General features: G+C 65.3%; 3 protein-coding genes across 4 annotated transcripts; 1 reads left to right on the top strand and 2 right to left on the bottom strand.

Annotated features, from left to right (window-relative positions):
* Nucleotides 1–1,104: 1,104 nt before the first annotated feature.
* Nucleotides 1,105–3,072, top strand: TBX10 (T-box transcription factor 10). The gene is given in 12 exon segments (XM_065684333.1): nt 1,105–1,254; nt 1,708–1,765; nt 1,768–1,846; nt 1,916–1,950; nt 1,953–2,016; nt 2,074–2,098; nt 2,100–2,246; nt 2,340–2,517; nt 2,581–2,632; nt 2,706–2,760; nt 2,762–2,852; nt 2,855–3,072. Coding segments are annotated over 12 exon segments (1,152 nt in total).
* Nucleotides 3,073–3,135: 63 nt separating this feature from the next.
* TCIRG1 (T cell immune regulator 1, ATPase H+ transporting V0 subunit a3) lies at nt 3,136–11,662 on the bottom strand. Its single transcript, XM_065683190.1, is given in 20 exon segments — nt 3,136–3,379; nt 3,457–3,485; nt 3,487–3,629; nt 3,702–3,822; nt 4,341–4,451; nt 4,529–4,645; nt 4,753–4,966; nt 5,226–5,344; nt 5,426–5,516; nt 5,589–5,746; nt 6,307–6,446; nt 6,539–6,689; nt 7,432–7,644; nt 7,722–7,815; nt 7,917–7,999; nt 8,081–8,207; nt 8,674–8,768; nt 9,885–10,114; nt 10,698–10,776; nt 11,466–11,662. Coding segments are annotated over 20 exon segments (2,514 nt in total). The 5' UTR covers nt 11,583–11,662; the 3' UTR covers nt 3,136–3,297.
* A 1,720-nt stretch (nt 11,663–13,382) lies between these two features.
* NDUFS8 (NADH:ubiquinone oxidoreductase core subunit S8) lies at nt 13,383–16,782 on the bottom strand. 2 transcript variants are annotated; one of them, XM_065683191.1, is made up of 7 exons: nt 16,685–16,782; nt 15,609–15,696; nt 15,439–15,501; nt 15,269–15,358; nt 14,247–14,419; nt 14,026–14,154; nt 13,383–13,603 (listed from the first exon to the last, which is right to left on the bottom strand). In XM_065683191.1, exons 2-7 carry the CDS (start codon nt 15,646–15,648, stop codon nt 13,472–13,474), a joined length of 627 nt encoding a protein of 208 aa, XP_065539263.1. In that variant the 5' UTR covers nt 15,649–15,696; nt 16,685–16,782; the 3' UTR covers nt 13,383–13,471. The 2 variants fall into 2 exon arrangements, with proteins under 2 accessions (XP_065539263.1, XP_065539264.1); XM_065683192.1 differs by having other exon boundaries at nt 15,609–15,656; nt 16,685–16,750.
* Between the last annotated feature and the right edge of the window lie 241 nt (nt 16,783–17,023).

The raw sequence follows: 17,023 nt of genomic DNA, 5'->3' as shown, positions 1-17,023 counted from the left end.
ACCAGAGATCAGCCAGATCAAACCCCCACAGTCTGAGCATCATTTGGGGTTCCAACCCCTCCCAGAGCCACATCCTCCCCTTCCCTTCTCTCTCCAGCACTAAAACCATTCACAGGAGCTGCAGGACACGGTGCGATGCTGCGGATGAGCCCCCCTCCATCCTCCTCCTGCTGTCAGCTCTGCCTCTCGCACCTCCTCATCTCCATGCTCAATAACCAGCCCTGCAGACACAGCCCAGCTGACAGCAGGAGATGGATGGACCGAGCTGGCTCCGCAGGGCATGGATATGTGTATGATGTGTATGGATGTGATAGACATAGGGGGGTGTGCACGGATATGGTCCCTCCTTGCTTTGCATCAGTCCTGGTCCCAAATCCTTGCACTGCTCACAGCCCCTGTGGCCACCCCACAGCACATGGGGGCAAGGTCTCCTCTCCATTATGATGTCCATAGGAAGGATTTAAGCACTGATCCCTAAGAAGTGAAAGCTGAGTCCCAGTTTGGAGCCAGCTCCATGCAGAGCAGGGAGGGTTTTCAGCCCTTGCCCAGTGCCTCCATCACCAGGGTACCACCAGGACAGAAGCCACCAGCATCCCTATGAGAATGTGCCCTGTTTCCTGCAGAGCCCCAGCATCCTTCATCCTGCCCCATGGTGTGCAGTGAGGTGGTGGAATTTGCAGTTTGAAGGGGACTATGGAGCAGACCCTTTGCTCTCTGCCCCCTCCAGCCTTTATCCCTGTGTCAATGACCTCCCTGCACACATCCCTTGTTCCGGAGGTGACAGCTTCTCCCCATCCATCTCTTGCTGTCAGGCTGGGATTGAGCATGGAGATGGGATGTGTGGGACAAGATTAGAGCTTCCTGGTGCCAGCACAGAGACAGGACCAGCATTTGGGATGGGTGCAAGGGAAAGGGGACCACATTCCACATTTCTTTTCCCTATTCCTTAGCTATACAGGATTTGCATGAGCAGCCACAACACTGTGGATGCTTCAACACCTCCCTCTGCTTTTTAATATCAGGTGTTGATGGCTGGAATGATGGTACCCAGAGGCGCTTTGACCAGGGGAGGAGTCAGAGCAACCCCTATGTCCCTTCAATCAGATGTATGACCTGAAGGAGACCCAAGAGTTGACCCTCCCCTGCCCAATGTACCCCGAGATCCATCTGGCGACCAGCAGTGGTCCCAGCAGTCCCATGGCCGCCGCTCACCTCCCGTCCATCATCACCATCACATCAAGGCGTGCAGGCAGGGTGGGAAGGGGCCGTGCTCCAGCCCCCGGGGACCCCTGCGCTGTCTCCACCCCCAAACTGGGGCATAAAACCCCGGCAGGATGCAGGGCACAGCCCAGAGCTGAAGCTGCCTTGCTCCATTGGGGTCCCCACAGCCACCATGCCAGGGGATGGCGACGCGGATGCTGCACCCATGGCAGGTAAAACCCACCCGTGGCCGTGCTCCCCTGTGTGCAGAAGTGGGTCCCAGAGCGGTTTTGGGGTGCGGGGAGGTCCTCCAGCCCCACAATAACAGGGCAGCAATGGGGAGGGGGATAAACCCCGCTGTGGAATGGATGGCAATGGGGGGGGGGGCGATGGTGCACGGGGTCTGCTCCCGTATGTGAGGTGCAGGATGAGGATGCATCAATACCCCCTTTATCCCTCCACAGCCTTCCTGGGGGGGCCAGGCGAGGGGCCCCTGTGCACCCCCAGCCTGGGGTGGGCGCAGAGGGGCCGGGGAGCGGCGGCAAGAACCGGCGCGTGTCCCATGCCACGGGCGGCTGGAGATGGGCAGCCTCTGGGAGGAGTTCAACCGCCTGGGCACCGAGATGATCGTCACCAAGGCAGGGAGGTGGGGACCACAACGGGGCAGGGGGTACCATCAACGGCGGGCACCCCCTCCCATCCGCTGTCCTCGCAGGAGGATGTTCCCCACCTTCCAAGTGAAGCTGGCAGGGCTGACCCGCTCTCCGACTACGTCCTGCTCATGGACTTCATCCCGCTGGATGACAAGAGATACAGGTGGGGATGGGCGACGGGGATGCTGCGGGGCTGGGTCTGAGCCCCCCATCCCTTCAGATACGCCTTCCACAGCTCCTCCTGGGCTGGCGGCAGGACGGGCAGAGCCGGCGGCACCCGGCCGGGTCCACTTCCACCCCGATTCCCCGGCCAGGGGCGCGCAATGGATGCGGCAGATCGTCTCCTTCGACAAGCTCAAGCTGACCAACAACCTCTTGGATGACAACGGCCACGTGAGGACCCGACCCTGGGGTGGGGAATGCGCCCTTCCATGGGGGGGTTCCTGCCCATCGCCCCTCTTTGTGCTTCCCCCCCCCCCTCCCTAGATCATCCTCAACTCCATGCACCGCTACCAGCCCCGCTTCCACGTGGTGCTGGTGGACCCGCGCCGGGACAGCGAGCGCTTCGCCCACCAGAACTTCAAGTCCTTCAGCTTCCCCGAAACCCAGTTCATGGCGGTGACAGCTTATCAGAACCACCGGGTGAGCCCCGCGGCGGGGGCACGTCGGGGTACCTCCCGCGGCACCCCCCGTGACCCCCATCCCGTCCATAGATCACCCAGTTGAGATCGCAGCAACCCCTTCGCCAAGGGCTTTCGGGATGGGGACCCTGAGCCGTGGTAAGACCCACCCCGACACCACCCCGATGCAGGGCTCCCTGGCACCCCCCTGAGCCCCGCATCTCTCTTGCAGGTGTGGGGTGCCAGCAGGGTCCCTACTGGGTGCAATGGGACCCCGTGCCCGGGCCCACGTTGTTGCCCTCCCACCCCGAGAAGCAGGACAAAGGTAGGGGGGGAAGAGAAGGGGCTGAGCCCCTGGTGCTGTCTCTGCCCCCTCCAGGGCTCCCCGTGGCCGTGGGGCTCTGGCCACTGCTGGAGCCCCACAACCAGCCCCAACAGTGCCAGCCCCCGGCTTCCCTGAGCTGCCCGTGCCCCCCTTCCAGCCCCTCGCCTGCCCCCCAAGTGTCCTTGTGGGGTCCAAGCCCCACGCTCTGCCCTACCCCTTGCTCAGCACCTACAGCACCACCGCGGCCCCCGCCTTTGGCTATGGGCAGCAGTGATGGGGGGCACCCCCCAAACCCCTCGGGACCCCCAGCATGGCGGAAGGAACAGAGATGCCGAGCTGGGGACAAGCCATGGGGCTTTATTCACTGCAAGCAGGGGACGAGAGGCTGCAGCCAGACCCCCAACTGCCCCCCTCAACTCTGGGTTTTGGGGGGCACCCCCCAACTGAGCTCCCATCAGTGGGGCAGGGCTTTGGCTCCAAACCTCCAGCATCCACACGGCTATTCCCAAGAGTCGGGCGCGAAGGCGAAGGGACAGAGCTTGTATCCAGCACCCACATAGAACTTGTTCTGGAATTCCACCCTGCCGAGGAGAGGGGCCGGGTGAGGAGCAGCGCTGGGGGACCCCATCCCACCAGCACCCCCCTCACCACCGCTCACCAGTGCAGGCGCAGGGCGTGGAGGAAGGCCAGAGAGCCCCTCCATCACCAGCAGGATGGCCACGGTCAGCACGGCGAAGGCGGCGAAGACGGGGACCAGCACCGCGCCGCCGGCGTAGCTCAGGCGCACGAAGCCGTTGCTCATCACCATGGTCCAGAGCACCTCGGAGAGCTCTGCGGGGCCCAGAGTGGGTGAGGAGGGAGGCAGAGGGGGTGAAGCCGTGCCGGGGACACGGGGACACTCACGGGCATGGGCCAGGCTGAGCGCCCAGAGCCGCAGGTAGGATGCGGTGTTGGAGACGCAGCCCAGGCAGTACTCGATGGTGTGGATCGCCTGGTGCATGAAGACCTCGGCGAAGTCCAGGTGCTGCAGGGATGGAGGGGACACGGGACAAAGGTGAGGACAGGGGACGTCAGGGAGGGACATGGGACATCAATGACGGACACGGGACATCAGTGGGGGACATGGAACATCAATGAGAGACATGGGACGTCAATGAGAGACATGGGACATCAATGAGGGACATGGGACATCAATGAGGGACATGGGACATCAGTGAGGGACATGGGACGTCAGTGAGGGACATGGGACATCAATGAGGGACATGGGACGTCAGTGAGGGACATGGGACATCAATGAGGGACATGAGACGTCAGTGAGGGACATGGGGTGTCAGTGAGGGACCAATGGTAAGGGACGTGGGACAGCAGTGAGGGAGGTGGGGCACCAATAAGGGACACAGGGCATCAATGAAGGAGACAGGATGGTGGTGACACGGGGCACGAATGACCGACCAACGGTGAAGGACATGGGACAATGATGAGGGCGCAGGACATCAATGAGGGACGCAGCCACCCCAACCCCACCAGCGCGGTGCCCATCACCTCAGCGTCAGGGCCGTGCCCGCCATTCTCCACGTCCTCCATGGTGACATTGACGGAGTTCCCAGCCTCCTGCCCCTCCAGCAGTGGCTCCTGCTCCCCGGTGCCCGCCGCCTGCACCAGGACATCACCGGTGGTGAGACCCCGCAGCGCCCACCCCACTGAGCCCCTCACCGTGGCCCCGGCCTCACCATGGGGTGCCCTGTCCTTGGCGTGCGCCGCCGGCACCACAGGTACAGCGGGGTCCCCAGGAGCAGGACGGGCACCGAGGCCAACGCCAGCACCACCAGCACAGTCTGCACCGGCACCTGCGGCACACGGGACACGGCTTTAGGGTCCCAGCCACGCCAGACCCATATTGCCCCCAGCCTGGGCAAGGGGATGGGTACGCGGTGCTGGGCCCCATCTCTGTTACCTGTCCTGGGTAGAGCGGGAGGTTCTCGGCGCTGGAGGTGAAGAGGAACATGTCGATGAAGTGGATGAGGATGCTGGGGGCCACCAGGGAGTCGGCGGCGCTGAACTTGATCCACTTGTAGAAGATGAGGAAGACGAGGTAGCCAAAGAGAGCCAGGAGGAAAATCATCTCGGGCAGGAGCTCCAGCACCAGCCGGTGCCGCTGCTTGAAGTGCCTGGGCAGAGGGACGTGAACCACGCTCAGCATCGTGGCTCCTGGGCTCCCAACACAGGGATACAGGACACGGAGCTGCTGCGAGGGCTGGGGCAGCTCTGCTCTGGAGCCAGGCGGAGAGAGCTGGGCTGGGGCAGCCTGGATGAGCTTTAAGGGCCCTTCCAGCACAAACCATTCCGTGATGACCCCACGTGCTCCCCCAGCACCCTAAGCATGACCATGGGCGGCCAGCACCCACGGGTGCAGCCATGAGGACTCACAGGTGGTTGAAGACCCCCAGCAGGACACCGAAGCCCATGTGCACGATGCCCAGCACCACGGACATCTTCATCTTGAAGGAGTTGAGGAAGTTGAGGTGGTTGGTGGCCAAACTCCAGATCTATCACGGACAAGGTGGGTGAGCCTCCAGGGCCGCCCCACTGAGGGCCCCACCGCATCCTCTCCCCCATGGGACACTCACTGGGTCTATCCCAAAGGGATAAGGCCCTTGGAAGACGCCGGTGACGTTGGGGTCCAGGGTGAGGAGCGGGTGGGTGGCGAGGTAGGCAGAGCTGTGGGCAGAGCAGGGGGTGTCAGGGGAGGCCGGCCCCAAGCAGGGCTCCCAGTGGGGTTTGGGGTCCCACCTCCAGGAGGAGTGGTTGGCCATGGTGGCCACGCTCCAGGCGGAGGGGAAGATGACGGTGGCTTTGCTGAAGCACTCGTTGTAGATGAAGCCGGTGTAGATGGAGAAGGCCCCCATGAGCAGGATGAGGTAGCGGCCCTCGAAGAACATCAGCCAGATCTGGTGGGGGAAACGTGGCGCCGGTGTCCCGTAACAGCAGCCCTGCCCTTGTCCTGTACCACCAACACCCCATCCCGTGGCCCCAGAGCCCACCCTACGCCTTCAACCCCATCCCATGCAACCAAGCCCCGTCCCATGCCACCACCATCATCCCATGTCCCCAGAGCCCACCTTATGCCTTCAACCCCATCCCATGCATCCAAGCCCCATCCCACGCCACCAACTTCATCCCATGCCTCCAAGCATGTCCCATACCACCAACCCCATCCCATACCACCATGTCCCACACCACCAATCCCATCCCATGCCCCCAACCATGTCCTACACCTCCAAGCCCATCCCATACCTCCAATCCCACCCCATGCTCCCAACAATGTCCAACACCTCCAAGTCCACCCCATGCCTCCAAGCCGCATAGGATGCCCCAAACCCCATCCCATGTCCTACACCTCCAAGCCCACCCCATGCTCCCAACCATGTCCTACACCTCCAAGCCCATCCCACACCTTCCAAGCTCACCCCATACTTCCAAGCCTGCCCCCGCCCCGGGTCCCACTGACCTCGTTGCTGGCCTGCCTCAGGCTGGGGCTGTCCTCGTACAGCACCATCCAGAGAGCGAAGAGGAACATGATGAGCCCGTGCCCCACATCCCCAAACATGATGGCGAAGATGAAGGGGAAGGTGATGATGGCATAGGGCGCTGTGGGGCACAGGGAATGTGTCATATGGGCCTCCTAGGGCCCCATCATCCAACCCTGGCCCGTGCAGGGGTCTGGGGCAGGGGGGCCTCACCGGGGTTCACCTCCTGGTAACTGGGCACCCCATAGGCATCCACGATGCTCTGGAAGCCGGCGGTGAACTTGTTGGTGCGGATGAGGGTGGGGGGACTCTCGGTGGTGGGGATGCGCTGCACGAAGCACTCCACGCTCGAGCCGCTCTTGTACTGTGGGGAGAGCACCCAGGGCATGACCCACAGCACCCCCGGCTGGAGCCCACCCAACCAGCGTGGGACATGGGGACACCTCTGGAATGGAGATAAGGGGACATCGAGCAACCCTGGCATGAGGACATGGGGACACCGAGCATCCCCTGGCATGAGGACATGGGGACACCAAACAACCCCAGCACAAGGACATGGGGACACCAAGTACCCAACACAAGGACATGGGGACACCAAACAACCCCAGCACAAGGACATGGGGACACCAAACAACCCCAGCACAAGGACATGAGGACACCAAGTACCCAACACAAGGACATGGGGACACCAAACAACCCCAGCACAAGGACATGGGGACACCAAGTCCCCAACACAAGGACATGGGGACACCAAACAACCCCAGCACAAGGACATGGGGACACCAAACAACCCCAGCACAAGGACATGAGGACACCAAACAACCCCAGCACAAGGACATGGGGACACCAAGTACCCAACACAAGGACATGGGGACACCAAGTACCCCAGCACAAGGACATGGGGACACCAAACAACCCCAGCACAAGGACATGGGGACACCAAGTACCCAACACAAGGACATGGGGACACCAAACAACCCCAACACAAGGACATGGGGACACCAAGTCCCCAGCACAAGGACATGGGGACACCAAACAACCCCAACACAAGAACATGGGGACACCAAGTCCCCAACACAAGAACATGGGGACACCAAGCCACGCACCGATCCCTGGCGCAGCGCGTCCTGCACTTGGGTGAGGTCCCTCACGGGGCACCAGACCTCAGCAATGAGGCACTTCTCGGTGACATCGAAGCTGCACTGGTTGAGCACAAGGTAGATGGCCTTCATCTTCTGGACCTGGACCTGCCAGGTAGGCAACGCCAGCACCACCTTGTCCAGCACCTGCGCCAGGTACTGCTCCGTCTCCTCCAGCACCTACGGGTGCCCAGCGCGGGTGAGGGACGGGGGTCTCACCGCGGTACCCCCGGTACCCACCACGGTGCCCAGCTCACCACGCTGAGGTCCTGGATCTGGCTCTGCAGCCCGCTCATGGTGTCCATGCGGCTGGCTTCACTCTCCGGGTAGGGATACACGTGACAGTGGAAGCTGGGATGGAGGGACACCAATGTGTTGGGGGGGCCCAGCACGTCCCCGTGGGGGGGCCCGTGGTGCTAAATAAAGCCCTGTGCGACCGGATGCTGCCTCACCAGTCGGAGATCTTGCGGATCTTCTGCCCGATCTGCTCGCCCCAGTAGGAGATGAGGAAGATGACCCAGGTGATGCTCTCGCCCTGGGGACGGCACGGTCCCTGTCACCCCGGCTGCCCCGGCCCGTGCCAGCCCCCAGCACCCGGTGTCGGTCCACCCCTCACCGTGGCCGGGTCCTCCATGGGCTCGGGCATCTCCACGAAGGTGGCCACCAGGTACCCGCGGCACGCGCGCCACAGCAGCCGCTCGAAGGCGCTCACCCGCCACGGGTGGATGACGCCGGCCACGAAGCTGCGGGGACATGGGGAGGGTTGGGATGGGCATGGATCAGCTGCGGCTCCTGCCCCATGGGTGGGGTCCTGCCCCATGGCCCATCTCCAGCCCTTATCCCACAGCTTTCTAGTTACCCCATTGCTAAGCCATTGCCCCATGGCCCGTCTCCAACCCCTACCCTACAGCCATACCCATTGTCCCATAGCCCACCTCCAACCCCTACCCTGCAGCCATACCCACTGGCCCATGGCGCATCACCAACCCCTACCCTACAGCCATACCCATTGCCCCATGGCTCATCACCATCCCCTACCCTACAGCCATACCCATTGCCCCACGGCTCATCACCAACCCCTACCCTACAGTCATACCCATTGCCCCATGGCTCATCTCCAACCCTTACCTACAGCCATACCCATCGCCCCATGGCCCACCTCCACCCCCTACCCCACAGCCATGCCCACTGCCCCACATCCCCTCTTACCTGATCTTGCGCTCCAGGTGCTGGTGCACCGAGGGGTCGAGGATGGGCTCATGCTCCGAGAGCGCCCGCGGCCGCGCCGGCGAGCCCAGGGCTGCCTGCGGTGATGGGCACCAGGGAGCTGAGCCCGCGGCGGGGAGACCCAACACAGCACCCCCAGGAGCCCCCCAGCACCCCCCAGCACCCCCTAGGACATCCTCAGCACCCCTCAGCACCCCCCAGGACCCCCAAGACCCCCCAGGACTCTGCAGCACTCCACAGGACCCCAAAGACACCCAGGACCCCCCAGCACTCCCAGCATGCCCAGCACCCTCCAGGACACCCCCAGCACACACCGGGAACCCCCAGCACCCCCAGGACCCCCCAGCACACCCCCAGCATCCCCCCAGCACCCCCTATAACCCCGCACCCCCCACCCCAGCACCCCCAGCACCCCACTGGCACCCCCCATGACCCCGCACACTCCCCGCCCCCCAGCACCCCCAGTACCCCCCCGGCACCCCGCACCCCCCCATCACCCCCCATGAACCCTCCCACCCCCGCGCACCCCCATGACCACCCACGACCCCGACCCCCCCCCATCACCCCCCATGTCCCCACCCCCCAGCACCCCCCAAGACCCTGCACCCACCCAGCACCCCCAGTACCCTCTGGCACCCCCCATGTCCCCATCCCCCCCCAGGACCCCATGACCCTCCATGACCCCACACCCTCCCAGCACCCCCCCATGACCCCGCACCCCCCCAGCACCCCGCACGCCCCCCCATCACCCCCCATGACCCGCACCCCCCCAGCACCCCCCCATGACCCCGCACCCCCCCATCACCCCTCATGAACCCTCCCCCCCCCGCACCCCCATGACCCCCCATGCCCCCAGCACCCTCCATGACTCCGCACACCCCCCAGCCCCCCAAGCACCCCCCATGTCCCCACCCCCCAGCACCCCCCCGGCACCCCCCCCTCACCCCCCATGAACCCTCCCCCCTCCCCACACCCCCATGACCCTCCATGACCCCGCACCCCCACCAGCACCCCCCCATCACACCCCATGAACCCTCCCCCCCTCAGCACCCCATGACCCCGCACCCCCCCCCAACACCCCTCCGGCACCCCCCCCATCGCACCCCATGACCCCTCCCCCCCCCCCAGCACCCCATGAACCCTCCCCCCCGCACCCCCATCACCCCCCCCGCCCCCCCCCCCCCCGCACTCACCGCGGGGCCCGTGAGCCGCTGCCCCTCCCGCAGCACGTGCAGGAAGCGGCGCAGGTCCCGCAGGCGCCCGCGCAGGGCCGCGCGGTTGCGGGAGACCTCGCGCAGCTCCCGCGCCAGCTGCTCCGCCTGCTCCTGCACCCGCAGCGCCTCCCGCGCCGCCGGCGCCCGCGGGCGGCCCCGCACCGCGCCCGGCTCCCGGCCCGCGCCGCGCAGCTCCTGGCGCAGGAACGCTGCGGGACACGGGGCCGGCATCGCAGCACGCCCCGGGGGGCTGCGGGGCCCCAGCGCAACGGGCGTGCAGGGAGGGGGTGCAGGGAGGGTGAAGGAGGCCACGGAGGTGCCAGGGAGCCGGAGCAGCCCTGCTCTGGAGCCGGGCTGAGGGAGCCCGGGGAAGAGAAGGCTCCGGAAGGGGAGACCTGAGAGCAGCTCCAGTGCCTAAAGGGGCTGCAGGGAACCTGGAGAGGGGCTTGGGACAAGGGCCTGTAGGGACAGGCCAAGGGGAATGGCTTGAACCTGCCCGAGGGGAGACTGAGCTGAGCTCTTAGGCAGAAGCTCTTCCCTGGGAGGGTGCTGAGGCGCTGGCACAGGGTGCCCAGAGAAGCTGTGGCTGCCCCATCCCTGGCAGTGCTCAAGGCCAGGTTGGACACAAGGGCTTGGAGCAAGCTGCTTCAGTGGAAGCGGTCCCTGCCCGGAGCAGGGGTTGGAGCTGGAGGAGCTTTAAGGCCCCTGCATCCCAGCCCATCCCACGATCCCATGGGGTTGGATGGGGTTTGGGGCACCCCCCCCCCGCCATGCAGCACCCCCATCACTCACTGAAGGTCTTCTCCATCTCCTCGCAGCGCCGCACCTCGCCCACGAAGCGGCGCTGGAAGGGGCTCACATGGGGGTTCAGCTGCAGGGACACAGTCATGGCATGGCCCCAAGGGGACACAGAGGGGCTGATGGCACCTGCACCCCTGGGCCAGGGCTGTGCTGCTGCCCGCAGTACCTCTGGCACCCCCAGCCACCCAAACGTAGTCCCCTGCACACAGCGCACCCCAAAGTATAGACCCCAATGCCCCTGCACTCATGGCATCCAAACCACCCAACCAAACCCACTGCACCCAGAGCACCCCAAACCACCCATCTCTACCCCTTACGACACCCAGAGCATCCCAAACCATGAACCCCAATGCCCCTGCATCCAGAGCATCCCAAACCACCCCAACCAACCCCCCTGCACCCAGGGCACCCCAAACCATGAACCCCAATGCCCCTGCACCCAGAGCACCCCAAACCACCCATCTCTACCCCTTACAACACCCAGAGCACCCCAAACCATGTACCCCAATGCCCCTGCACCCAGAGCATCCCAAACCACCCCAACCAACCCCACTGCACCCATGGCATCCAAACCACCACAACCAACCCCACTGCACCCAGAGCATCCCAAACCATGAACCCCAATGCCCCTGCACCCAGAGCATCCCAAACCACCCCAACCAACCCCGCTGCACCCAGAGCATCCCAAACCACCCCAACCAACCCCGCTGCACCCAGGGCACCCTAACACCCCCCCCGTGAGCCCCTTGCCGCACTCACATCCCTGAACTCGAGCAGCCCGCGCTCGCCCAGCTCGCTGACGCAGCTGTAGGCCGAGGCAGACTGGAGGAAGAGCTGGGCCAGGCAGATCTCCTCGCTGCGGAACAGGGACCCCATCGCGGCCCCACACCCGGCCGCGGGGCTGCGCTGCGACCGGACACGGCTCCTGCCTGCGGGGAGCAGCAGCGGAGGCAGGACTAAAGGGGGGGGTGCAGAGGGATGGAGACGGGTGAGGTTTGGGGTGTAAGGGGGGGACCACACAGGAGGAATGGAGATGGGGTGGGATGCAAATGGGGTATCAGCAGGGTTGGTTGTTAACGGGGATCAGCAGGGTTGGATGTTAATGGGGTATCAGCAGGGTTGGTTGTTACCGGGGATCAGCAGGGTTGGATGTTAATGGCGTACCAGCAGGGCTGGATGTTACTGGGTACCAGCAGGGTTGGATGTTAACGGGGATCAACAGGGTTGGATGTTAACGGGTACCAGAAGGGTTGGATGTTAATGGGGTACCAGCAGGGTTCGATGTTACCGGGTATCAGCAGGGTTGGATGTTACCGGGGTACCAGCAGGGTTGGATGTTACCGGGGATCAGCAGGGTTGGATGTTATTGGATGTTAACAGGGTACCAGCAGGGTTGGATGTTACCGGGGTACCAGCAGGGCTGGATGTTATTGGATGTTAACGGGGTACCAGCAGGGTTGGACGTTATTGGATGTTAACAGGGTATCAGCAGGGTTGGATGTTACCGGGGTACCAGCAGGGTTCGGTGTTACCGGTACCAGCAGGGTCTGGGGCGCACCGCGGAGCCGTCCCGGCGCGGATCCCTCGGGAAGCGCTGGGACACGCGAGGCTCCGCATTGCAAAACCCTTCCCATTCCCGCCCCCCACCGCCCCTCCCGCCCCCCCCCGCCCCTCTGAGTCACGGCCACGGGGACCGGACCCCCCCTCCCCTCCCCTCCGCCCCCCGACGGGAGCGAGACCCGGGACCCCCCTCACCAGGACCGGGACCGGGACCCGGAGCGGAGCCGCCCGCCCGCCCCTACCCGGCAGCGCGGGGCCACAGCGGGCTCCGCACTTCCTCTTCCCCAGGAAGGGCCCGGCCGCGGGGAGGGACCGGACCCGGAGGTGGGGGAGCGACCCCGGGGCTCCCCGCGTCCCCCCCCCACCCCACAGCGGGGCCGTCCGGAGCCGGGAGCCCGAGGGGCACGGAAGCAGGAGCGCGGCCCCGCTGCGGAGCAGGGGAGCGCTCCCCGGGACCCTGCCCCGGGAAGGGCAAGGTTGGGACGAGCCCCGGGTGCAGGCAGGGGCTCCCCCCCGCGAGCACGCCCCGACAGCCCCGTTCCTCCTGATCCCGGCGCCTTTTCCTGCCCTGCGTCCCTAAAGCCCCCCCACGCGGCGGGGAACCACAGAGGCAACCGGCTCGGAAAGCACCTTGAAGATCACCGGGGCCAGCCCTGCCAAGGCCACCACGGAGCCACGGCCCCAGGAGCCACATCCACACCCCCTGTGAAACACCGCAGGGCCGGTGCCTACAGCCCTGCCCTGGGCAGCCTGTTCCAATGCCTGAGCACCCTCTGGGGCAGGAATTGGTCCTCAGCTCCATCTAAACCTGCCCTGGGGCAGCTTGAGGCCGGTTCCTCTTGTCCCATCCCTTGTTCCTTGGGAGCAGAGCCCAGCCCCTCCTGGCTCCATCCTCCTGGCAGGCACTTGTAGGGAGCCATCAGGTCCCCCCTGAGCCTTCTCTGCTCCATCTGAACCCCCCAGGTCCCTCAGCCGTTCCCCATCACTCTCGTGCTCCGGGCCCTGCACCAGCAGTGATGCCCAGGACCCCTGGGGGGTCCTGATCCCTTCTATGTGCCTGAGAGGTTCCCCCCATTCCTTGCTCCAGTGCTGGGAATGAACGGACAAAACCAGAGCTCTGGGTTAGGAAGGGGCCGGTGGCCCCAGTGCTGAGGGGGGCAGATCCCCCCCCAGACCCTTTACTGGGGAGCAGGGAGGCCCGGATGTCACCGGTACAGGTAATCAGCCTGGATGTTGGCAGCGATCTCGGCCTCCCACTTGTCGCCGTTGTTGAGCAGCTTCTCCTTGTTGTAGAGCAGCTCCTCGTGTGTCTCCGTGGAGAACTCAAAGTTGGGACCCTGCCGGGGTGGGAGATCACGGAATGGGTTGGGATGAAGGGACCTTAAAGCTCACCCAGCTCCAACCCCTGCCCCGGGCAGGGACCCCTTCCACCGGAGCAGCTTGCTCCAAGCCCCTGTGTCCAACCTGGCCTTGAGCACTGCCAGGGATGGGGCAGCCACAGCTTCTCTGGGCACCCTGTGCCAGCGCCTCAGCACCCTCCCAGGGAAGAGCTTCTGCCTAAGAGCTCAGCTCAGTCTCCCCTCGGGCAGGTTCAAGCCATTCCCCTTGGCCTGTCCCTACAGGCCCTTGTCCCAAGCCCCTCTCCAGGTTTCCTGCAGCTCCTTCAGGCACTGGAGCTGCTTTAAGGAGATGCTGGCTCTTATGAGTCCCCCCCAGAGCTCCCAGCACACCCACAGGGGGTCCTGACCCCCGGCCTCACCTCCACGATGGCATCCACAGGACAGGCCTCCTGGCAGAACCCGCAGTAGATGCACTTGGTCATGTCAATGTCATAGCGGGTGGTGCGGCGGCTGCCGTCGGCGCGGGGCTCGGCCTCGATGGTGATGGCCTGTGGTGGATGAGGGGGGACCCGGTGTCACCCCCAAGGGGGGAGCCAGCGCCCCAGGGGGAGGTGGGGGAGGAGGAGGAGGAAGGCTGGACCTGTGCTGGGCAGATGGCCTCGCAGAGCTTGCAGGCGATGCACCTCTCCTCCCCGGAGGGGTAACGGCGCAGAGCGTGCTCCCCCCGGAACCGGGGGCTCAGGGGGCCCTTCTCGAAGGGGTAGTTGATGGTGGCTGGCTCCCGGAAAAGGTAACTCAGAGTCATGGACAGGCCTGGGAGAGGAGGAGATGGGTTATGGCATGCATGGGGTGGGGGGGGGGCCGGTGCCCCATAGAGAGGCTGGGGGCTGCATAGAGCATCACAGGAACACCCCTCAAGCATCATCCGTGCAGCCTGGAGAGGAGAAGGCTCCTGAAGGGGAGACCTGAGAGCAGCTCCAGTGCCTAAAGGGGCTGCAGGGAACCTGGAGAGGGGCTTGGGACAAGGGCCTGTAGGGCCAGGCCAAGGGGAATGGCTTGAACCTGCCCGAGGGGAGACTGAGCTGAGCTCTTAGGCAGAAGCTCTTCCCTGGGAGGGTGCTGAGGCGCTGGCACAGGGTGCCCAGAGAAGCTGTGGCTGCCCCATCCCTGGCAGTGCTCAAGGCCAGGTTGGACACAGGGGCTTGGAGCAAGCTGCTCCAGTGGAAGGGGTCTCTGCCCGGGGCAGGGGTTGGAGCTGGATGGGCTTTAAGCTCCCTTCATCCCAACCCATTCCATGTCTATGATTCCACTGGGCATCCACCTGGACCACCTCTGCGATCCCTTTCAGAGCCCTTTGTCAGGAAGCTCGGCTGTGGCCAGCTCTCCCCTTGCTGCTGGTGCAGGAAAGCAGCTGAGGACGTGCTGCAGACACAACGCCCGTCCCCAGCTGCCCTTAGAGGGGAGACAGAAGCTTGGCTTCCGTAGGGTCACTGCCTCCACGCAGCTCCTCTTCTCCAGGCTCAACAGCCCCAGTGCCCCCAGCCTGGCTCCATACAGGAGCTGCTCCAGCCCCGGAGCATCCTCGTGGCCTCCTCCGGATCGGCTCCACAATGAGGAGGCTCCGAGGGGTCTGTTCCTTCCGGAGGCAGCTCCAGGCCTCACCTCGGATGAGCTCAGTCCAGAGCAGGGTCTGTGCAGCGCGGTCGGTGATGGAGCGCATGTCCATGGCCGGCTCCTGGACATTGACGTACTCTGTGGGGAGAAGGGAGCTGTGCCCACCCCACAGAGGGGCTGCTGTGGGGCAGGGATGGGGCAGCCTGTCCTTTACTCACTGTAGCAGCCCCTTGGGGGGGTGGTCCCGAGCAGGCGCAGGTAGCCCAGGGGGGCTGGAGGGCCTGGTGGAGGGAGCGGGGCGGGGGGAAGAGAGGAAGGTCAGGGGGGGTTGGTGGGGGGGTGATAGGGGAGTAAAAGGGGGGCGATGGGGGTCCCGCTGTGGCCTCACCTGGGCGGGCAGCCCGGGACACCAAGCGCAGCGCAGCCATGTCCGGTCCTGCAGCCACAGAGGGGCCTGGCCTGGTGCTCACCACCGACTGTGACCCCCCCCCCCAAATAAGAGAACCAGGTATCCCACCCCCCCAACAGACCCACAGGTCTTGTTCCCCCCACCCACCCTCCCCATGGTTCTCTGCCCCCCATAAGGGACCAAGATATTCACCCCCCCCGCCATAGCACCCAGGGGTCCCAATACCCTCCCCTCAAGGGACCCAGGGGTCCTGCCCCCCATAAAGGACTGGGGTGCCCCACCACCCACCCCCAGGGCTCCTGACACCCCCCCCCAAGGGACCCAGGGGCCCTGCACCCCCCAACACAGGACACAGGGATCCTACCCCCCCCCCCCCCAGACAACGCAGGGGTCTTCTCCCCATACAAGACACTGAGGTACCCCCCCCCTCCCCAGAGGTCCCAACACCCCCCCCATAATGGACTCAGGGGTCCTGCCCCCCACCCAAGAGACTCAGGGGCTCTGTCACCCCCCACAAACCCTCCCCAAGGGACACGGGGGTCCTGCCCCCCCCAACACCTCCCATAAGGGACTCAGGGCCCTGTCACCCCCACACACCCTCCCCAATGGACCCAAGGAGCCTGGCACCCTCCCCAAAGGGACCCAGGGGTCTCTCCCCCCCCCCCAACCCAGGCTGAGGCACCCCCACCAAAGGTCCTGACCCCCTCCATGGGTCCCGACCCCCTCCATGGGTCCTGGCCCCCTCCATGGGTCCCGGCCCCCTCCACCTTCTACAAAGGACCCGGACGCCCTTGCCACCCCCCCCCCCCCGCACCCCTTTATTGCCCCCACTCAGCCTCCCCTGCCCCACAGCACCCCAAGGCCCGACCGCCACCCGCGGTGGGACCAGGCCCATGCGCCCCATGTCCGTGTGTCCCGGGGGGGCCCATCCAGCCCCTGCCCGGAGCGGGTGCCGGGGCCCCCCATGGCCCCCCCGGGGCCCCCCATGAGCTCCCGCTCCCGGTCCCGGTCCCGCTCCCGGTCCCGGTCCCGCTCCCGGTCCCCGCCCCTCTCACCTCCCGCAAGGACCCGGCCGTCCTGACCCCGGCCGCCCCCGGGCCTCACTGCGCAGGCGCGGAGCGGCGGCGAAGGACATTGGGCGGTGCCTCAGCGGGAAGGGCGTGGCTAAACTCGCTTCCCATTGGCTGAGCTCCGCCGAGGAAAGGGAGGAGTAGGAGAAAGGAGTCGTGGATTGGACTGTGCGGCGGCGGGGCAGGGAGGTGATTGGCTGGAGGTGAGGAGGGGCGGGGCTAAGTCTAAAGCGGGTGTTGAGGGCAGCGGGGGTACCGGTTGATGCTGGGGTCGCGGGTTCGATCCCGGGGGCTGGAGCTCCGCGGGCGGCACCGGAGGAGGGC

This window comes from Lathamus discolor, chromosome 6 (assembly GCF_037157495.1).
Source record: "Lathamus discolor isolate bLatDis1 chromosome 6, bLatDis1.hap1, whole genome shotgun sequence".
In the NCBI taxonomy this organism is placed as follows: domain Eukaryota; kingdom Metazoa; phylum Chordata; class Aves; order Psittaciformes; family Psittacidae; genus Lathamus; species Lathamus discolor.
This window is presented reverse-complemented; position numbering and strand designations above follow the sequence as displayed.